At 43.0% G+C, this 20,627-nt stretch overlaps 1 protein-coding gene across 1 annotated transcript in view; it reads right to left on the bottom strand.

The window, feature by feature from the left end:
* Positions 1-20,357, bottom strand: part of SRGAP2 (SLIT-ROBO Rho GTPase activating protein 2) — a gene marked incomplete at its 3' end in the record, with an annotated part of 61,846 nt that extends 41,489 nt beyond the window's left edge. Inside the window, exons 1-3 of the mRNA XM_010287549.1 lie at positions 20,237-20,357; positions 14,454-14,646; positions 4,771-4,933 (exon numbers count right to left, since the gene is read on the bottom strand). Coding sequence (XP_010285851.1) covers positions 4,771-4,933; positions 14,454-14,646; positions 20,237-20,357 — 477 coding nt within the window. The remainder of the gene's footprint in view (positions 1-4,770; positions 4,934-14,453; positions 14,647-20,236) is intronic.
* Positions 20,358-20,627: the final 270 nt, after the last annotated feature.

Here is a 20,627-nt window from a genome sequence, read left to right on the forward strand (position 1 = left end):
TTGGTTTTATGTGCTCACGACCAGTTACTTATTTCACCATTTATCTCCCTTTTCCTTTGTAGGAGCGCGGAATTGCGCTGACACCATTCCCGGGGCCAGCAGCACCGCTGACGCCAAACGCCAGATCCCCACCGACACCATCGGGACTCCTCTGCAAGCCTGCTATAGCAGCAAGCCCCGTACTGACAACATCTATTGCTGAAACATAGGAGTGTTTCCTCAGGAGAAACCAAAACAAAGGGCACGGAAAGAGCACAGCGTTCAAAGAATACCTACACCTTCGGCTGCAAGCTTCTAGTAAGATATGAAACCACGTTTGGTGCAAAGAGCCCAGCACTCAGACATGGCAAGGTTCTGCAGGGAGAGCTAACCAAGGAAGTAAACAAATCCGAGAGGCAGGAAGAAACGGGGCTGACACACACTGTACATCCAGCACCACTTCAGTGCTGGCTTTGGCAGCAAACGCAGCTTCTCTTATCAGCAAAGATACTTCGAAGCGGCTGGCAAGCTTCCACCTAACACTCAAACAAGTAAGACCCTCCACACTGTAACGCAGCCCTGGAGAGGGATCTCTTCATCGTAAGACGTGAAGAGAAAAACTGCATGAGACAAAACCACAGACCACGCAGGCTTCCCACGACACTGCGAACCCAAACACTGTGAACACAAACCCTCTGAAAACCTGTGTGTAATGCAGGCACCACCACTGGCATTTCAGAAAGTCACTGATTTCAAGACAGACCCGTCCAAGCTTGACCGTCAGCGCTGCTGTGCCCGTCACATAACTGGTCCGAGGGGTCCAAGAGTGAACACACGAGAATCTGTCTCAGCCTGAGGATTCTCCGCCGCAGTCGCTGGAAGAGACAAGCCCCACGTTGCCACCACTGCTGATGCTCTCCCGGATGGAGAGAGACCTGGTTTGCCCACCCTGGGCTCCGGGCTGCTCCGGCTGCAACACAGCCAGCTCCCACCCCACCTCCCTCCGCATCTCTGCTGCCCTTGAGGCTGTGCTTGCTTCCCAGCGCAGACCTTATCACACCCGTCCAGGCCCTTTGCAGCCTTAAGGCTGGATTGCAGCCGCACGCTGTACTTAGATCTCCCTCACTTAAAAAAGCTCACCACTTCTGACAGCGCAAGATAGAGCAACTCAAGAGTTCAGCAACAAAAGGGATCTTAAGTACATCCTTCTTACCCAGTCTGTCCTTCCTAGCTCACCTGCTCAATCCCAGCATGATACAAAGCACTGGTTCGAGAATGTCCCAAGTTATAAATGGCCCAAGAAAAGGACCTCATGCATCAGGATTTTCTTTCAACCGCCCTCGGCAAATGAGGATCTCTATACCACTATCCTCTCCATATTTCATAGCATTATTTACAACCCAATGAGTAGTTGCTAAATGTAAGTTACTAGAACAGCTGCAATCAGCCATGTGTAACTTCTTTTAGAAGGTATTTTCCAAACAGAAGTGTAAAAAAAAACCCTGTTCCTCAGATTTTCAAATAATCAGGTGTCCTTGTTTTTAACACAGATTCCCTGTGTAGCACGACACGAAGGACAGAGAGCTCCCAAGCCAGCAGCAAGATTGGTAGCACAATACCAGCAGCTACAGTTTCCACTGGAAACCAGTAAAAACCAAGCTCTCGTGTTAAGCCAAACCCTGGAGTGCCCGAACAGCATCACAGCTAAGGCTCTTCCTCCTGCAGGCTGCATTTCATTAAACTGCAGTGCATTTTAGCTTGACTATACTGCATGCGTTAGATCAGACAGGAGATAGTGTAGAATCAGTGAATGAGCTGGAATGACCGCATGGCACAAGAGAGGCCGGAAACTCAAGTCTCAGAAGCAATACAGCCAGTCATTTCACTGATGTAGCCTGGCTAATTAGACCTGTGGAGAAGCGACATAAATTTGCTGAGATGTAGCACCACACTAATTCAGCCATACCATTCAGAGTGCGTTCACATTTGGTTTTTGATTGGGACCTTCAAATTTGCCTTCCACAGCTTCATGGAACGTTTTGCAGCAGGGCACAGTAGCATTATTTTCCTGTATAAACCACATCTGTTCTCAGACTGCTAAAAAGCACTCAATTTTCTGAGCTGTTACATACTATGGTAGCTTTTCTCCATTTAAAAAATGGGAAAAGATGTCTCAAAAGTTTAAAAAAGGATGGGAGAAGCTAAGGGGAGAGGAAGGAGAAGGTTCTTTTAGATTTTCTCATCAGTATGACTAATTTCCCCTTGGGCTAGTATGGTTTTAACTTCTGGTTATATGCCACTCCTAAATATCTTGCCGATTCACCTAATTATAATTATTCCCCTTCGATTCCTACAGATACTGATCAGAAAGGCACCTTGGCTTTGCCAGGGACTTGCTGAGCAACGCTGGATAAGTGACTTCATCCATTTGTCCCTGGTTTTTCATCAGGGAAAAGGTACCATTTGTCTGCTTGTGGTCCAGAGATATTCTGAAGATTGCCTGTACTGCTCTTGGGATATACCGAGTACTATAAGCATGCCACGTAGGGGTTTTATAAGTGGATAGCATTTTTTTTTAAATCCATGGAACATAAAGCTGTTGCAATATTTTAACCACACACCACACCTGTTTTCCAGCCTACAGTAGCTTTGTACCAACTCATGCTGCTTCTTGCAGCTCAGGAAGGTAAGGGTAAGAGATTCTAGTGAAAAAGCACAAGTCGCAGCAGATCCAAGTTCAAACAAATTTCTCTATTTGTCAACTGCTATCTTATTCAACTATGTGACACTCTAGATAAGACAGGATGCAATTTTTGTTTTTAACCACTAGCACAAGTGGAATAGCAATCTAATACCTGCTTTGGCCTTCAGCCAATTTGGTATGCCTGGCAAACAGTCAGACAACAAGTAGTTGGAATTTAGTAACAAGTGCCTTTTGTTAGCACAAATTAACACAGAGTTCGCGTTTGGTCTGTGAGAAAGAAACCAGAGGGGTATTTTGTTGTTGGCCAGCTATTTGTTTGTTTTTTATTCAGGTCCTGCTGCCCCAAGTAAAATAAAACAGGGCAAAACCATGCTTATACAAGGGGCTGAAAATGAAGATGCTAGTTTCCAGCCAAACTGGGATAATATCAATTTCCATGTGCTACTCTGCCGAGACATTTTCTCATCCACCTTTCTCAAGCACAGCTCTTGCTGAAATGCAGCGAGGAGATTACTTATCCTTTGGAAGGATTAGAGGAATTGAAGAGTAACTGCCATTCAATAATCCCGTGTAAGTATCTAATGAACCATAACATAATTACCAGAAAGTTTTAAAAGGTCAAAAAGGCTTTAGTGTGACTTTATTTGAAAAAGAGAAGGTTCCTCCTTTGCTCGGGCAAGGTCTCAAAAAAAGAAGCAAAAGAGAAACAGAATGTAACACTTGAGTCTCTTTTTCGTATTTCGTTGCTATCCGTTAGAAACCTCAAGAAATACACAGAGGACAAGGAACACAACAGTGCACTTGCATTTATTTTCATTCTCTTACAGAAATCAGTTGCCAAGACACAGAAATACCTGCTGCAGAAGAGCAAATGCATCCTGCTCTCCAGGTAACACACAGCAAGATGCTGCTCCTTCAAGTGCACCTTGACATGAAATCTCACACACAATATTGAGCATTGTTCATGTTCTAGCAGTCTAACAGGCTGCATTATATAGACTCTCTCTATCAGTTAAAGCAATATAAAGATGTTAAGAAGTATCTGAACACTCTTTCCTCAAGACATTTCAAAAGACTGTCAAGACCAGAGTGAAAAGCCAGCAAGGCCTCCAATTATGGCCAACTGCACCTAAACAGATTTTAATTTTAAAGTACATGCTACTCACATGACTCTTAATATAACTGACACCACTGAAGGCAAAAAGACAGACATGAAAGTACGCTAGGAGTTTTTTATCAAAAGTGTTCCTCTTCCATTTCTCTCTGAGGCAACGTGATTTAGGATCAATCTCCACAGAAAGCTCGAGTCCTTCTGCAACCCCCTTCTCTAGGCCTTGCAACAGTAGAAATACCTCTCCAAGATCATGACATATTGCAAGGATGTGGGGAGTGGGGGAAGAGAAATTCCTTTCAAAGTTAGAATTGCAATGTTTTTAACATGTTACCTAGCAGATGTTACAGTGATTGACAAATCTCTGAAGAGACTAGCCATTACCATTTAACAGGAGTTTCAAAGCTTCCAGATCATGTTTCTTCAACTGGAAGAACAGATTCTCAATAGAAAAATACTTCCAGGTGGAAATCAAGTGGAAAGAAAAGGAAAAAGGCTAACAAAAAAAGACCTCAACTGCATTTTCTCCTTTTTCCAGAGAAGGACAATACATCCTTTTATTATCTAGCATGGTAGGAATCCTAATTTTTCTTTTAACAGTAATTTCTCCTACATGGCAGATATAAATTTTTCTTTAGAGAGTAGTTCTTGATTATATTCAGTTGAAGACCTCGAGTGTTTCTGCTTATTTAATAGAAGTTTCAAAACTGGTACAAAACTGTGAAAAGGTTAAGAAGAAAAAACATGGCCTGAATTTAGACCAACAAATATCAACTGACCACTTTTGCAAAGATCCTAAAATACAAGAAGAAACTAAAGAAATCAAAGGTAAGTCGAGCAGAGTTATCCCCAAAGAGGAAAAGCGTCCCACGCATTAGGCACAGTCAACAATAAATTGATCCACCAGAAGTAATAGCTAAAACTTTGTATTTCAGAAGGGCCAAACAAAAATACATGCAGTGTAGCACTCAGTTACCTTCTTGAACAGGCGCCCCGAATCTTCGCTGACCTGGACAAAGCGTGGGATGATGTTGTTGAGATAGATGTCACTTAGGGTGGTGTGATCCCTGCTCTCCCGCTTCACTTGATTTAGCAGGAGATTCCAGCAATTGACTGGTGATAGCACATTCTGATCCTTCCTATAAAGGACACAAAATAGAAACAAGAATTGGATAGAACTTTACCTGCAGTGGTCAATATGATTCTGTTTGTGATGTTCAGTATCTATAAATGCTAGAAACTCAGCTATGGGATGTATGGATTCGCTGAGGGAGAGGAGAGCAGAGGAAGGCTAGAAAATGGCTATTGCACATACAGAAAATACGCCCTTAATTACCCATGACTACCTTCACATGGCCGTGGGCTTTTGTCCCCCAACAAACAGATCAGGCAAATGCAGGCTACAGTATGCCAAATGTAGGCTCTAATTTTTTCTTTTGAATGCAAGATTTTGTGCATAAATTACAGTGCCTGAGGGAGAGCGATGGCTCCAGTGTCTGACAATAGGTTTCACAGCGCTGTCTCAGGCATTTGGATGCAACCACAATAAAAAGATTTCAAGCATCCAGTTAGCTAAATAGCATCTGCATAGGAAACAAAATGTTATGTTTCATGTACAAAACCAATTATGTGCAAGTATCTGTCCTGAGCAAAAGAGAAAGCAACATTCGTACAACAAGCTTTACTTTCTCATCTTTGAACTTTCTCCATCTTATTACGGCTGATTCACTCTGCACCCTGCAAATAAGCAATCCAAAGGGCAAAAGGGGAAATGACAGGAACCTCAGTTTATTTGGATCAACATTTCATCTCCTGAAAGGAGTAAGTCATTTCTTAAGGCACCGTTTCATACTAGATGAAAGCAAGGACGTTAGCAGTGATTTTGCATGGTCCTCCAGCAGCCCTGCAGCAGTGTTTGGAACTGGCAGATCCAGGTGTAGTCTTGACTACACCATTTATTTCTCTCTAGATCTGTTTATCATGTGTTTACAGTACAATAATATTTATTTAGAAAAGAGCAAGTCAGATCTCTGGTGGAAAGCCAAAGCTGCTCTTGATTATTGTATGTGGTTGTATCAGATTTCTTTCCTCTTAAAGAAATGCAGTTTAATTTCCATTGAAAAAGGGAATATTCTGCACTTAAAACGACAGCAATCTCTGTCAGAAATGTCTGACTTTGTGAAAAAGTAAAAATTAAGCCATGGCAAACTTTTCATTTTTTGTAGTGCAATACAGATAATTTTAGATAAAGAATAGTTTCAGAACAGCTGATCTTGATGCTTTTCTCCTGAAAAAAAATGAAGCGCTCAGGAAATAACTGCAGCTTGTGAGCTGGACTGCTTCAAGGTTTGGAGTGTGTGTGTGTGTGTGTGTGTAGTGGGAGGGTGTATAAAAAAAGATTCTGAGTTTTTGGTTCTGCCGGTGTTTTGAGTGGAAACAAATAGAAAATAAAATGTGAGAAGGCATAGATTTTCTTTAGAGACAATATTTTTTTTTGTACTCTAGTGTCCTGTATTGCAGATACTGCTGACATGCAAAACCAGATGGAATGATCAAAATGCAGAACTATACAAGGTTGAAACTGCCAGATGTTAAGCCATATAAATCAAATAGTTGCCCCCCGATCTGCAACCAGTGTTTGCAGCATACTGTTTGTTTTGTTACTGTGCCAGCGAGCTAATTAGTAACTGCGAGACCCAACTAATAGAATCGGGAATCTACGGGTACTGACCGGGCTGCAGCCAGCCCTCGAAGGGCACGCGCAGATGAGGAGCCGTATGATCCGACTCCCGCTGAAACAGAGATAAAAGCTGCCACCACAAGAAAAGGTCGATACATATTAAGGTTTTTTGGGGTTTTTTTGGTGTTGGTTTTTTTTGAGGTGAGACCAAAAGCAACACCCAGCTTTCTCCCACTGCAGAGAGGGGAGGAGAAGAAAAGGCATCTCCAGAAAGCGCTCCTCCCAGGAGCGGCGCGGGGTCGGAGGTGCACATGCCATCCGGAGGGCCACCGCCTCTACCAACCGACAGACTGTGGTTCAGGTAGAAGACAGTAAACTAAGATAGTATTGTGGGTGGTCGTAAAGAGAAGTTTATGAAGGACAGTATTAAAAGATGTTAAAGGTTAGCTGGTTTGCTCCTTTATACCAATGATATCGAAGTACTTTACGCACTGACTTAGTATTTGCCCTCTAAAGCTCCAAGAGCTACAGCAAGTGAAAATTAATCAACTACCATAAGAAGTTTGGGAATGAAACCTAGGAACAAAAAGCTCAGACTCTCTACCAGCTGATCTTGTTCTAGCTGTCCAAAATCCTGCCTCAAAATCCTTAACAGCCTATTAATGCTTCATCCCGTTGCTGCTTCACTCTCTTCCTAAGACCAGGGCGGCTGCTGATCTCTAAGTGGCCAGAAGCAGCCCAGCTGCACGCAGAAGTCCTGCTAACTCGCCTTCTCGTTCACCTGCACGAGCTGCCAACCCAAAACCTCAGCTGTTTTGATCTTTAATATCTCCCATCGCATTCTCCATCCCGTTAGGAATTTTCGCTATCTACTCCACCGAGCGCACCTGGCTGCTCATGGAAGCCCCCCCGAGATATCAGTCCAGCCCCACCTTGGGCAGCTGGGAAGGGCCATGAGCAGCAAGGACCGAGGGCTATGGCTGTAGACGAGAGTACATGCGAGGGACCGGCGAGCAGCGCAGCGCGTGCCTTGCTTTCCAAAGAAAACTGAAGCACCGAATAGGAACCAGAAGAGATGCAACAGTTAACTGGACAATTCCCAGCTGTCCAGGCTGCCCTACCACAACACCCGAAGCTATTCTAAGGCAGCACATAGCACAAATACCAAGAGCCCATGAAAAGCATGGTGAGTAAAATTGCTGGTGTCTAATGGCGCCAGATGGGTTGTTGACACACTCCATGTGGTTAGACATGAAAGGCCATCCTGCAGGAAAAAATAATCACAACCCCACATGCTTCCAATCCGCGACCGGGATTGTCACCTTCGGGTCTGCGCAGTGAGCGCTGCGCCACGAGCTCAACCTCATGCAATCACAGCTCTGCGCACTTCCAGATTTTTCGTTCAAATTCCCTTAATTTCTTGGTGTCTGTTGGTTTCGCTAACCCCTTCGGTACCTAGTTAAAATGGTCTGTCTCGCTTTTGTACAGGTCAATGTTTTCACTGCAAGGTTTTTACAGGAAGCAAGATTGAAAACCTCTCCTTCACGATTTGCTAGTGACAATTTTCCTAGCACTGGCAAAAAGCAGATAAAGACAGGCCTTAAGACAGAAGCGAAACAGAAAAGGAAAGAGGCAGTTACTTGCTACAAACCTCCCAAGTAGCCTTTAAAACTACACACACATTAACTGTTAAAGCACCTCTAAAAATGCAGCATTTTCTGGGGTGGAACATGGCAACAGTTTTCACAACACAGAGCAGAAGTTATACAACTGTTTACAACAGACCCTTTTCTATCATAACCACAAGCAGATGGCAGAGAAGCAAATTGCGATTTTCATTAACCATTTCAATTCTCAAAGGAGCTGGCAAATATACTCCACTTCTAGTTTCACGTCACCACAGAGGATGGATGAAAAAGGTAAGAAAAATATGCAATAGGGACCACTGGGTATAATCAAGTGAGCTCCATTTCCACAGATTCTGCAGAATGACTGGAGTCACTACTCACCCTTAAGAAGTAAAATTGATGACATCAACCCAAAACTTTAGGGCCTGGATGTAACTTTCCCAAAGTGCTGGTGATTTCACGTTCACAATAACTGCTTGACTCAAACTTCCCCCGCAAGGAGAGGAGGAGGAGGAGGAGGAAGATGCCAAGATCCAGGTTTATTTCATGCACTATTTATACTCATTTAAAGATCGTGTGATGATAGTGAATCTGGAGAGTTTATTTAGGTTAGCCTAAATTACACCAGTTCACAGCAATCGAGGGCGTTTGGGAGCAGGAAGAGGAAGTTGTGCACAGATTTTTAAGGAACCACAAACTATGAAGCTCTGTGGTTTCTCGGGTGTTATCTTGATCGGGTCTTGTGCAACTTCCACTTCAAAGGTTTCAGTCAGTCTCAAAAGATCAGAAGGGAAGATTGAGTCCAGAGTATCTGCAACTTCTTAATTAAATTACTCATTCATACAAGGAACTCACCAACAATCCAAGATTTATCTGCTTTAAGGCAAGCAGGAGAGCACGACAAAGGTGACACTTAGTTGGGCATTGCAACGTAACCCCGTTCAGAGCAACAACCAAAAAATTATCATAAATAACAACCTCCTCCCCCCATACTAGATTAAAAAAAAACACAAACAGAAACCACACCCACAAACCAGGAATAGGAATACTGGGTTTCCATAAGGAGCACAAGATGAAGGAATGAGTCAGACGAGAATGAAAATATTACAAACTAGAAAGAGAGAAACATTTAAATTAACAGAGGCACGTCACATCATCCGTGTGAACAGAAACCTCTGACCATCCTCCCCTTGAGCTGAGGTTTTTAAAGCAAGTCTGGTGGTACACACAAGAATGGAAGTTTCCTGTTCCACCTCCCTCTCCCCCCAAAACATTCGGGATCTGTCTCCTAGAGGTGCGCAACAGTCATTTCCAGACCTGGTATCTCCAGAAATAGTGGTCAGGATCCTGGGAACCGAGAAGCTGATTTCCCACTCTGCGGAGTCACCTGCATGTACTGCCTTTCCCATCTCAACAGTGTCCCACGGGCACAGGTCTCTGAGCCCTGCAGGGTGCACACGCTGCAGTACTGACCTCATGCCCAGGTCACCTGAACTACCTGCTAAAATTAGATATGGTGAAAGAAGAGATAAAAAGTAAGTTATTTTCAGACCTGTGCAACTGTCAAGTCTACCCTGCAAACCATCAGCTAGAGCAAGTGTTAGAGCGAAGACTTAATTGTTTCTGTATGTAATTTTTCAAACCTGTCTGAATTTTGTGCTCTGCAGTGTGCTCCGTTAACGGTAGCTACAAACACACCAGCCAACACAGTGCAATACTGGGATCAGCAATATGATGAAAAACACCACAAAGATCTTCCGTGGGGTTCTACATCAATTTTCACTGATGATGTATCCCTAGCTCTCTGGGTTCAATGAGATTACTGAGTAAGTGAATGCTTCATGCTTAGAAAAAATCTTCCAAATGTTGTTATTTGAAAGACTCAGAAAAAAAAAGTTCAGGACTTAGCTCCATCAAAAAGAATCACAGGTCAAAATAACCTATGATAATATTTAGTCATAATAATAACAATAACGATAACAACAACAACGTAAATGAAGTCCACCTGACCCAAATGCTTTTGTCAATACCTCTCTCACAGCCTCTATCATCTGTCCTTTAAAGAAATCATTTCACTTTTAAGAAAAGTAAAGTTGAATTTCTCTGCAAGCTGCTCATTAAGATCAACATTTGATTTCCCCTTAAAGTCTTCCTGACACAGCTCAGTGTTAACTGCAAAATCTGAGAATTACAAGCCTGGACATACACGCTGCTCCCTGCCCTTCTCTTCCAAAAGATTCCAGTTATGAACATCTGTTGTTTACAAGCGCTCAGCCTGAAGGTTGCCAGACCTATTCTGCATCTTCTACTTCAAGGCAAAGGCTGCCAGAAAGCCATCTGAATTTCATGCTGGGATATCCTGGACATTCAGCTCTCCAGCTGACAATTTCTACTCAATATTCCACTTCCAAAGATTATCTTGGTTTAAAACATGGCCTTAAAATAGCACTGTCTTTTCATTTTATCTTTTTTTCCCTCCCCCCTGCCTTCTCCCCCAATTTCTCCCCTGAAAGGAATCACTCAAGGTTTGCCACAGTTTTTATACCGTTAACTGGTTATCTGAATAGGCAAAACCCTTTAGGACAAAATCACGTGAACTAGGAGAACTGAAATCTGGAGTTAAAGATCTCAGGGTTTCACTGAGATGGGAGAGAGCCTTTCTCTGAGGATGGAAGTCAGACCCGCACCCAGCGCTGCTGCCTGCAGGGACCCCTGAGACCCAACAGGCAGGACAGACACCTGAGATGGATGCTGTGATTTAACTGCTACACAAGGGACCTTTAGTTAAGCAGGTCTTTAAGGAGCGATGACTATACCAAACTTGTGACCAACAAACTCTTGTAACAACAGGAGTTACAAGAACTGGGCTGCGAAATGCGGTTTTTTTCCTCTAGTCCTGACATCTTGTGCAAGGATACTTACCAACGGGTACTGAAGAAGCCTTACCAAATATATAAGTTTTGTAAGATTATTCTCTTTAATAGTCTGTTCTAACTGAAACACCATTTTTACAAGTGACTAGGCAAAGTGAAGTCTAACAGCCATGGTAGAGTAGTTAAAAGCAAGTAAAACCTGGGATAGATCCAACTGCCATCAACTCGTATGTCCCCTTGGCTAACCCAATCTGTTCCCCTTCTTCAAAGATATAAAATGAGAGTAACATACACCTACCTCTGCAAATCATTTTAAGATGCTCCAGTGAAGCTAGCTTCAAACTGTGCAACGTGCAAGCACCCTTTAAGTCCACCACTGGCTATACACTGTTTGCTGCTCAGACCCAACCACCTACATTTCAAAACCCATATGGAAAACGTAGCCACCTGATCGGCTTACCCTGTGATGTGGCCACATCTAAGAAAAATAAAACCCATGCAATGCATTTCTTAGAAACCCAACACAAGCCTGCACCTCATGTTGCTTTTTCCTTTAAGTGTGTGCTTTTACCAGCTTGGAGATGGATGGTGGAGGAAGCCACACAATCCAATTTCAAGGGTCAGACTGAAGCCTCCTGCCCTTGACAGCATTCCCTTAAATGAACACATTCGGAGCAACTTGGCAATTACATAATAGCTATTGAGTATGAAAGCACATGCAAATTATAGGGTTACTGCCTGACAGATTTCCTCCTTGACAGTGTGTTATGAGATCTAAAAACAGCAAGTGACACGGTAAGCAGTCACTGAATGATACGGTACCTTCCGACATAATTACCATGTTAGCAAAAGAACATGCTATTACTGTATATTTATAGGGTCACAGCCAGGCAATTACAGAGTAGCCACCCGCCGGTGCACATCTCGAAGTCATGTAATACCAGGCTCCTTAGGAGAAGAGATCTGATGGCTTTGGTCTAGCGGTCTTTCGGGGGCTTCCAAATGAGATTACAGCTTCAGCATCTACAGAAAAGACACCAGCCAAGCTCCCTTCACTATTCAGACAGAGCGGTGCCGGGCATAGGTAACTGTAGTTGGAATTGCTTCCTTACTGATCCCTGCGGCGTTCTGCCACGTTTCTGAACGTTACAGCCAGCAGCAGAAGTGACCAAACAAGTCATAGCCGGAGCTACCCAGGACAGACAGCTTTAAACCCTGTGCCACTACTGTGACACATACTGCCCACAGACCCAGCAGCCTCATAGTTAAGAGTTATTTTTTTCCCCTCATTCCAACGCTTGACTAAGTTAACAACTTGTACGTTTGGGACTCAAACCTTGCAGGGGTAACATATTCCAAGAGCAAGATGCTTTTCTGCCAGCAGCTATCTGCTGCTAATGTAAGCAAGATCAGGAGCTTGAGCGGCATTAGCTCTCTCTCTGCAAAGTGAAGTTAAATGGATGCTCAGTAGCAGGTTTCAGAGTATTTCAGGCAATGCCCTAGACTTGATCAGAAAAGCATGGACATTTAATTCAGAAATTTAAGTGAAAGTTTTATGTGCTGATAAAATCACCTGTCCAATTCAGGCTACAGTCAATAGCTAGGATATTTGAGGTCCATTTTGTCCAGGTATAACTTTATAAAGCCTACCTAAAGTAGCTCAAAAACCAGGGACAGGGGTCAGTGAGGAAAATGCATTAGAACAAGGGAAAAAAAAAAAAAACAAAACAGTATCACAGCCAGCATATTTAATTCGCATGAAGCATGACACCATGTAGGATTCTGTAAAACTCTGGTAAAAACTTCCACATTAAAAATTCACTCTAAATCTCAAAATAGGAAGTAAGCTATATAACTTTCCCAACACTGAAAGGCCGAATACAAAAGAGTTTCTGATGGGATGTTTCATACCATATAGTATAAAGGAAACCACATCAATTTTCACCAGGAATAACAACAAAATAAACTGAAAAAGACCAATCATAATGCAGAGGAAAAACTATAGTTCAAGACATCATTTCTTTAATGCCATCTTAAAGGCCTGTTCAGAATATGTGCAGCTTATAGTTATAAGAATACTGTCACTGTAAAGGAAAAGGAAAAAAAAAAACTACTTAAGACAATTACAGCTCTACAGATATGCAGAATAACTCTTCTCTAACCTGTCAAATAGCTATGCTTGGGAGTCATGCTTTCCTGTCAATGTAGCACAATGATCATTTTTAAATGAGAACAATGACAACAAAGCCGTACAGAAGGAAACTAAAATGGTGCCTACTTAATGGCTTTCACAAAAACAGCTCTAGTGGAAAGGGAAAGCTGATATATCCCCACAGTCCTCCAAACACAGCAACAACAAAAAAAACGAAACCACAGATAATGGCCTGACCCAAGCAATGCTAAAAGTTACGTTGCACTTCGGGCGGAGGCAGACCCAGATGGATCCTCTCAGACCAATCTGTCCAAAGCAGAAATGATTCACATCCCAAGGCCGCTTTTGCTCGGTGTTTTCCCCAGCTGCTACCCTGACAACAAAACCGGACACGCTTGCGCGCTGCCCAGATGTCAGCTACAGGGGCCCCGTGGCTGTGGCTCTGTGCTGGCCACCTACTCACTGGGCTGATGTCTCCGTGCCATGCAGCCTGCACCAGCCCCTTCTTCACCCACTGGTCCTCTCCTGCATCCCCCTTCCTGGGGAAAGCACCCACGTCCCTTCCTCCAGGCAGGAGTCAGTAAATCATGTGGCTTTGAATCCACGAAACCACGTTCAATATACGTTACGTCATCAAACAGCTAAGCGGAGGACAACCAAAGGAGTAAGGTCAGACCAACGTGTAAGTAATGCTTCAAGCAGGTGAGACAATTGATTGTCAATAAAGACATCTTTAAATTTTAATTGAATTCCATCAGTTTAGCATCTAGGGATCCACCACCCCCACCCCAAATGGCACAGCTCTATTTGGACGTACTATTGGCCTTCCTTCTCTACTGTTTTGGAGTGATAGTAGCAGAGATACAACACTCTTAAGTCTTATGCTGCATATGCATAGGATATTGAAAAGAGCGCTGCAATGACAAATCACAGCATGTAACAGATTAGAAACAGTTACTCTTAAAAAAAACAGGCCAAAGCCACTGATACTGAAGGAAATCCTGGCTTTGTTCACCAAATCTGGAGTACAGCTTTGCCCACCTTCCAAAGAAAATTACTCCTTTTCAAGGTACCAGTTTTTACCATGCTGTTCCCTACTGACAATATACAACCTGTCAGGAATTACTGAAATAAAGCTAGCAACCAGGCTATGTAGAAACACAAAATGGGTTCTGTGTTTAATACAAACTTGGGAAACCTTTTATTCTGACATTCACAATAGTGTTGGTACCTACATTCACTACATCAGCTCTCTTTTTGCATTCCTATCCTTGTGACCACACCTACAGGGGAAAAAAGGGCAAAAACAAAAGGCATATACTCTACTTGAATTGCTGGTCTTTGGTGCTCCTAGTTTTGGCCAGGAATCTCTCAGCCAACTTCTCCAAATTCCTTGAGTAATCCATCTCAATCTCTGCCTTCTTGCGGAAGAAATCCTGCAAGTCCTGCAGTAACTGGACACGAAGCTCGCACTGTTGGTCAAGGCATTTCAGCTGCTCTACCAATTGGGCACGGATCTCTGTAACAAATAAAAGCACTGAAGATTAAACAAAATCCCATTAGAGAAAACACCATAAAAATTCTCCAGTAAAATACAGTTAAAAATATGTTCTCTCATTAGAAATATGTCCACTCATTAGTAATATGTCAGCAAAGCTCCATTATGATTAACTACATCTGCAGACAAAAAATGATTGCAACTGCATCTTGGATGCACCAGTTGCAGGAAAACCACCCAATAACCTGCAAGCCAGCACACAGATCTGCAAGTAAAGCTTTACCGCTGAAGAGTGCATCAATTACAAGTGCATTTTTGGCATTGAAAAGAAGTGGTCACTGCCTAAAAATGTACTGAATCTCAGTCTGGAAAAAGGACTGAATGCTGCAATACCCCACGTCAGCTCAGAAAATCACTTCAGGGAATTTCCATCAAATTCCTTTGCAGACTATTCTTGATGCAGAAACAAGACATTGTGCATACTGGGGCACTCCCCAAAGGCACCAATTTTGGATTATTCAGTTGGGTACTGACTATCCAACTGTGCAGCTCTCATTATAAACCAAGCCATCGAAACAGATAAAGACGCCCCTTTGGAGAGCCAACATGACAGCACTTCCCATTAGGGAATTATCTCCAGGAAGACTGTTTTCTATTTAAAATATCTGCAAGTAACTTATCTATGTCTAAAGGACCCATAGAGCACACAGATATAGGTGTTGTTATTATTATTATGCATAATTATTACTGAAGTTACCTATTTGTATTAACACAAGATTTTACAAACAGTTTTCAAACATTCTACAAGTATGAAAACTTCTCACATTATCCCTTTAAACCCAGCTGTTAATCTCCTTATTTTACTGATTCTGAACTTGAGGGACAGAGTAGTGACATGATGGACGAACAGTGCAAGAAAACAGAACAGAAATGCATCAGTCCTTTAGTCTAAAAACGCAGAAATATTCAGTGATGCTGCTAGTAGACATTATTTGGCTTTTATACAGGCAATAAACTCAACATGAAAACAGTAAAATAGGCACTTTCATCTAAAGATCTTTGAGCACTCAAACTTTAGAGATGCCTGCTATTGCTTGACTGTTACTGCTGCTCTTTCCAAAGGTTATCAGAGACGTGTTGTTCTAAGCTGACTTCAGAATCAGCAATAAAATAAGTAACATTCAGGTCTTCAGCATGCACCGCTTTGTTGATGTCTATGCATTGCAACCGTAGGCACCCACAACTTCGTCACCACAACTGAAAATGGGTAAGTATTATTTTCCCAATGCAATTTTTTAATCCACTATTTCACTGTTAATTCCTGAGATACGGAATAATGGGGGCCAGCTTGACCTCCTAACTATGCTTGTCCCTTGGCCCAGAAATAGCATCCCATCTGGACCTCCGAGCGCTTTACTCTTGCCATGCACCATGAGTATCAGTTGCCTTGAGTTGTGCTCACATCTGCGGGAACAAAGAGTTTCAGGGGGTCCAGGATTTGCAATGAAGAAAGCAGGCATCTTTATTTTAGGGACTCCAAAACCCAAAACACGTCTACACAAACACGGCTCCTAGTTAGGCTTGCCAACACAACACTAAAATCTGCAAAAATGTGGGGTTTTCAAGCTTGAAGATGACTTTGATTAGCGCTTTAATTAGGTAGTACCACTCCTCTGAGACTGTAGTACCCAGGGGCTTCTGTAGTTTTCACTGCGAGGAGAACAATACAGGCAGCAAGGTCATAAGACAGCACAAAACGGAGTAGTCAAAACTGCAACGTGTGGGCAAAGTTGGTCAAGTTTGGGGTTTTTTTTCCCCCCTCAGGAGAAAATTTTAGAAAACAGAAGACTTCTGTCACTTCATCGGGAAATACAACTACAAGCAAATACACAGGCCTGAGCTGTCCACATAATTCTTTAATCAAAACCACTTCAGCATGCCCGTGTCCCCGGGCCCAGGGAAGCCCCGGCTCCGCTTCCCTCTGCAGCCCCTCCTGCAGCAGGAGGGGTGCGGGTTCGCCCCTGGGCAGGGGTCTGGCCCTCCTGGGAGGGCTGCCTGCAAGGGCGCTGCAGAGACAGCCCCGGAGGAAGCTACAAGGAACCTCTACCCTACAGTGCTCGCGAGGGCACAACCCTCGGTCCGCAGGGAAGGCAGCACCGGGAGGCACAAGCAACCGGGTAAAAACCTGTGTATTGCATTTTTGGAAGTTTGTGAGATTTCTTTGCTGTTTGCTCGGTTCCAGCTAGCAAAAGTATTTCAGGATTAGCAGGGGCTGGGAGGGGCACAGGGAAAGAACAAATAGTTATGTACATTAGACCTGCTAGCACTCATGTAAAAATCGGCTACTTGATGCTCAACATAAGCTATATACATATCTATACCTCCCTGCTCCATTCAGCTCAATCCCCAGTTACAAAACTACTAACGGATTTGCTAAACTCTGTACAAGTGACAGGTCTAGTCCCGTGCAATGCAAACAAGACAACCCCATTCTACCTGTGGCTTTGTCATTAAGACTTTCATAAAGAAAAGAAGGTGAGGTAACTAGACAATAATAGCCCCAAAACGTGCAGTAACATAGCGTTTCCTTGCTGCAGTGAATCAGTCTGCCTAGTTCTTAAGCTAATGCTCATCTGTAGGTCTGACATTCAAGAAAGGCAAGTAGTAGTAGAAAGCTCTTCCTCCCTTTGTGTCTTCTCCTCCACCCCTTCCTTAATAAAAGGGATGGTCCCAACATAGAAACAACTCTATGACCTTTTCAGAAGTCATGGGGCAAAGACACATTTTAATAAGCTATGGCTTAGTCCCTAGCCCCATGAAAAGGTATCACACAAAGAAAATACTTGAGCAAATCTGTCATTTTCTGCTAAGCAGACAAAGAAAGAGACACAGAATTCAAACGCAACAAGTATCTTCCTTGTATGCGATGTATTTGTGTATTTAGGGCTTGATCACCTGCACAGCATTATTTTTCAGAAAGTCAGCTACACTATTAGATGTAGTTAACATCTGTGTTACATGGGTGAACAGTAGGCACTGTGTTTAAAAAGAGGATTGGAGCAGGAACAGCAAATACCAGATGCAACTCAGGTAATGCTGTGGCCGCCTACCCTTCTCTGTGCTACAACTGATGGATCTTTTACGAGGGGGACAACTTGGCAAACTGATGTTCTCCATCAGACACGTTCTCAACTCAGAAACTATCTCCAAGAGGAAAAAGTAGAAATACAAAGGACCACTTCCAAAAAACTAGTAGTTCTCAAAGATCAGCAGAGCACATGTATGTTAATTATAAAATTACGATGAAGCTCAAGTTCAAGGTGGGATACTTCACACACAGCCCTCCTGCTAACCAGCAGCAAGAACCAGTAACCTCTTTAGTAAGAAATGCGATATCAGCACTTTTTCTTTATAAATAAACTCAGTGTTTTTTGAGGGGAACAGTGACAGCTGATCAGGCTGCCCGCAGGGGAACAATAAGCTATTCAGCTCCAGCTTATCGAGTCTGTGGTGCTGGGCTGGAGAAGGGCAACCTTGCTCATCTTTCAAAAACACACTACACAGTACTTTGCCACAAAATAAAATCAAGAATGCAGGAATTTCCTGAGGCTTACTGGGCTTTCTAGAGTATAAAGTGTCTGCTTGTTTTCCCATTGCTTACACAAGCAGAAGATGTTTTTTTCGGACTTACTCTGAGAACATACCATGGCAGAGTCAGAGGCTGTGCGTGCTCTAACCCGCAGGTCACCGTATTACACAGGACCTTTTTATGCCTGCAGTCACAACAACCACTTTAATTTTGAATTCACTGCTTTCGCATCTTTTAATTTACACAGGTTATTAGGTTAACAGCCACTTTAAACACCAAACAGCCTTCCACCTCCTTTCCTTTTTCAAAACTTGTAGACCTTAGTGATCCCACCCACTGTGATCATTCAAGGCAAGGAACAGCATCCTAAAGACTGTGCTCCTGCTGCCAACACTTCAGGTGCCTGAGGGTGAATAAGCCCGTTTAATTCAAGGTCAAGATGCCTGTAGTAGAATGAGTATTAAACACCAGGTATTCTTCTCACACTAAGCCTTGCCCTGTATTGCAGAATCCTCTCTATCATATTCCAAGCTCACGTGGCTGACAACTACATAATCAAAACGTTCCTAGTAGCAACAGGAAAGTTTTCCATTCATTTAAAACAAACCATTTATTTACTTCCATCACCAGATCATAAAGTCACCTAGGTCACTGAAGGACAGAGTATTGTATAATGCTAGACAGTTGCATAATTTTACTTCTATCCTTTCTGCAACTACCTTTTCAACATTCCCTGTAATGCTCGGCAGGCCTCTCTAGTTATTCATGAATTCGAAGGGTAAGGAAGGATCTTCTACCTTCTGTGTTTTAGTCACATTTATCATTCTCAACATTTGCAATCTACCTGACTTTTTTTTCCTTTTTAAACTTTGAAGCATATAAAGTATTGATAGGCACAAATGATACTGCATTATCATGAAGGTAATTGTCCCTGAATAAAATGCTGGCATTTAAGTGATGGGACCTTTAATACTTCCATGGAAAGGTCATCACCAGTAGTTTCCATCATAGGCAAGTTAAGAGACACACTATGTTTTATGCTACCACCATATCTGGTCGTATCTTTAAAAAATACGGATGATCTTCATGAATTGATTGCTCCTGCTTGAAAAAGCCTGCTAGCTTGAACTAGGTGAGTCTCTAGGTGGCTAGTTACAAATCTGAGGTCCCAAATCACTCCTACCCTACAATCTGGGGAAGGATCCAGTACAGGAAATTAAGAGTAGGTTATCCTTAATTTCAAAACCTTATACCTTTTGTTTTGTTTATTTTTACACTTGAGCAGATTATTAGAATTGTGGTGCAATTACGGACCTCTGCTGAACAGGAGGGGGGCTTCTGAAACAACACCAAACAGGAGAGGTGTTGTTTTCTACAAAGCCTTCTACAAAGCTCCTGGCAGGAATTTGTGATATCATAAAGCAATTACACCCAGAGCAAGCAGATATATACACTCTGACTGGAACTATATCTTGCTCATCTACAGCATTCAACGCTCGGCTTCTGAAAAATAAATTGTCAGAATGATTTTTTATTTGGCTTAAGCATCCTATAAACTAAATTTGGAAGTACAGAAACAAAGAAATTTCAGTACCAGCTTGTTCATTCTTTGGTAGGTCATGTACAGAGCTAGAAACATGAACTCAGACCCAGGAGACCTCCTTGCCCAGTCATCTCATACAGTCTGAGCAACGCTCCTGGTCCAAGCAGGATCATCTCCCTAGGCAGGGTTTCAACTTTTCCCAGCGATAAGCTTTAACTGCTCTAACTGGATAGCAACACGGTGACTCACAGCCTGCACAGCACAGAGTACCGGGAGAAGGCACAAGCAGCCTGAGCTGCTTTTCAGTATCTAGCTACATCTCCATATATCTGCACTGTAGCTTTCTCAAGATGTTCCCACCCCTATCCCAAATGCCATGCTGTATAAAAAGATGACAAGCTTGGGAAAGGAGTGGGATGACAACAAAACAGAACCACCAACCCCCAGCTCCCGCCCAGATTAAACAGCAATCCTCTCACCCACACAAATCCGCTCCAACTGGCAGAGCTGAACTCCAAAACCGTCCACGCTCTCGCCTCGACTTAGTGGTCCCCCATGGCTGCGCTGCGCAGAGTGGTCCTCCTCCCGTGTTCGTGCCATGCAAGCTCAATACAAGAAGGAGGAACATCAAAAGCCAAGCAAAACCAAATCAAACCATGAAGGGGAAGGCAGAAGTCAGCAGGTTCAAAACCTTGGCGGGTAGCTCGGTTACCCCCGACTTTTCAGGACCCCCACCCAGCACATAAGAAGGACTGCAAGTCATCAAGCACTAAATTGCACACACAGCTCTAACACAATCTTGTCTTTCAGGCTACTCGGCAGCTTATGAGAGACAAAGCAGTCCAAAATGAACAAAAGCTCCACTTGATA

This window comes from Phaethon lepturus, unplaced genomic scaffold (genome assembly GCF_000687285.1).
Source record: "Phaethon lepturus isolate BGI_N335 unplaced genomic scaffold, ASM68728v1 scaffold55495, whole genome shotgun sequence".
NCBI classification, from domain to species: Eukaryota; Metazoa; Chordata; class Aves; order Phaethontiformes; family Phaethontidae; genus Phaethon; species Phaethon lepturus.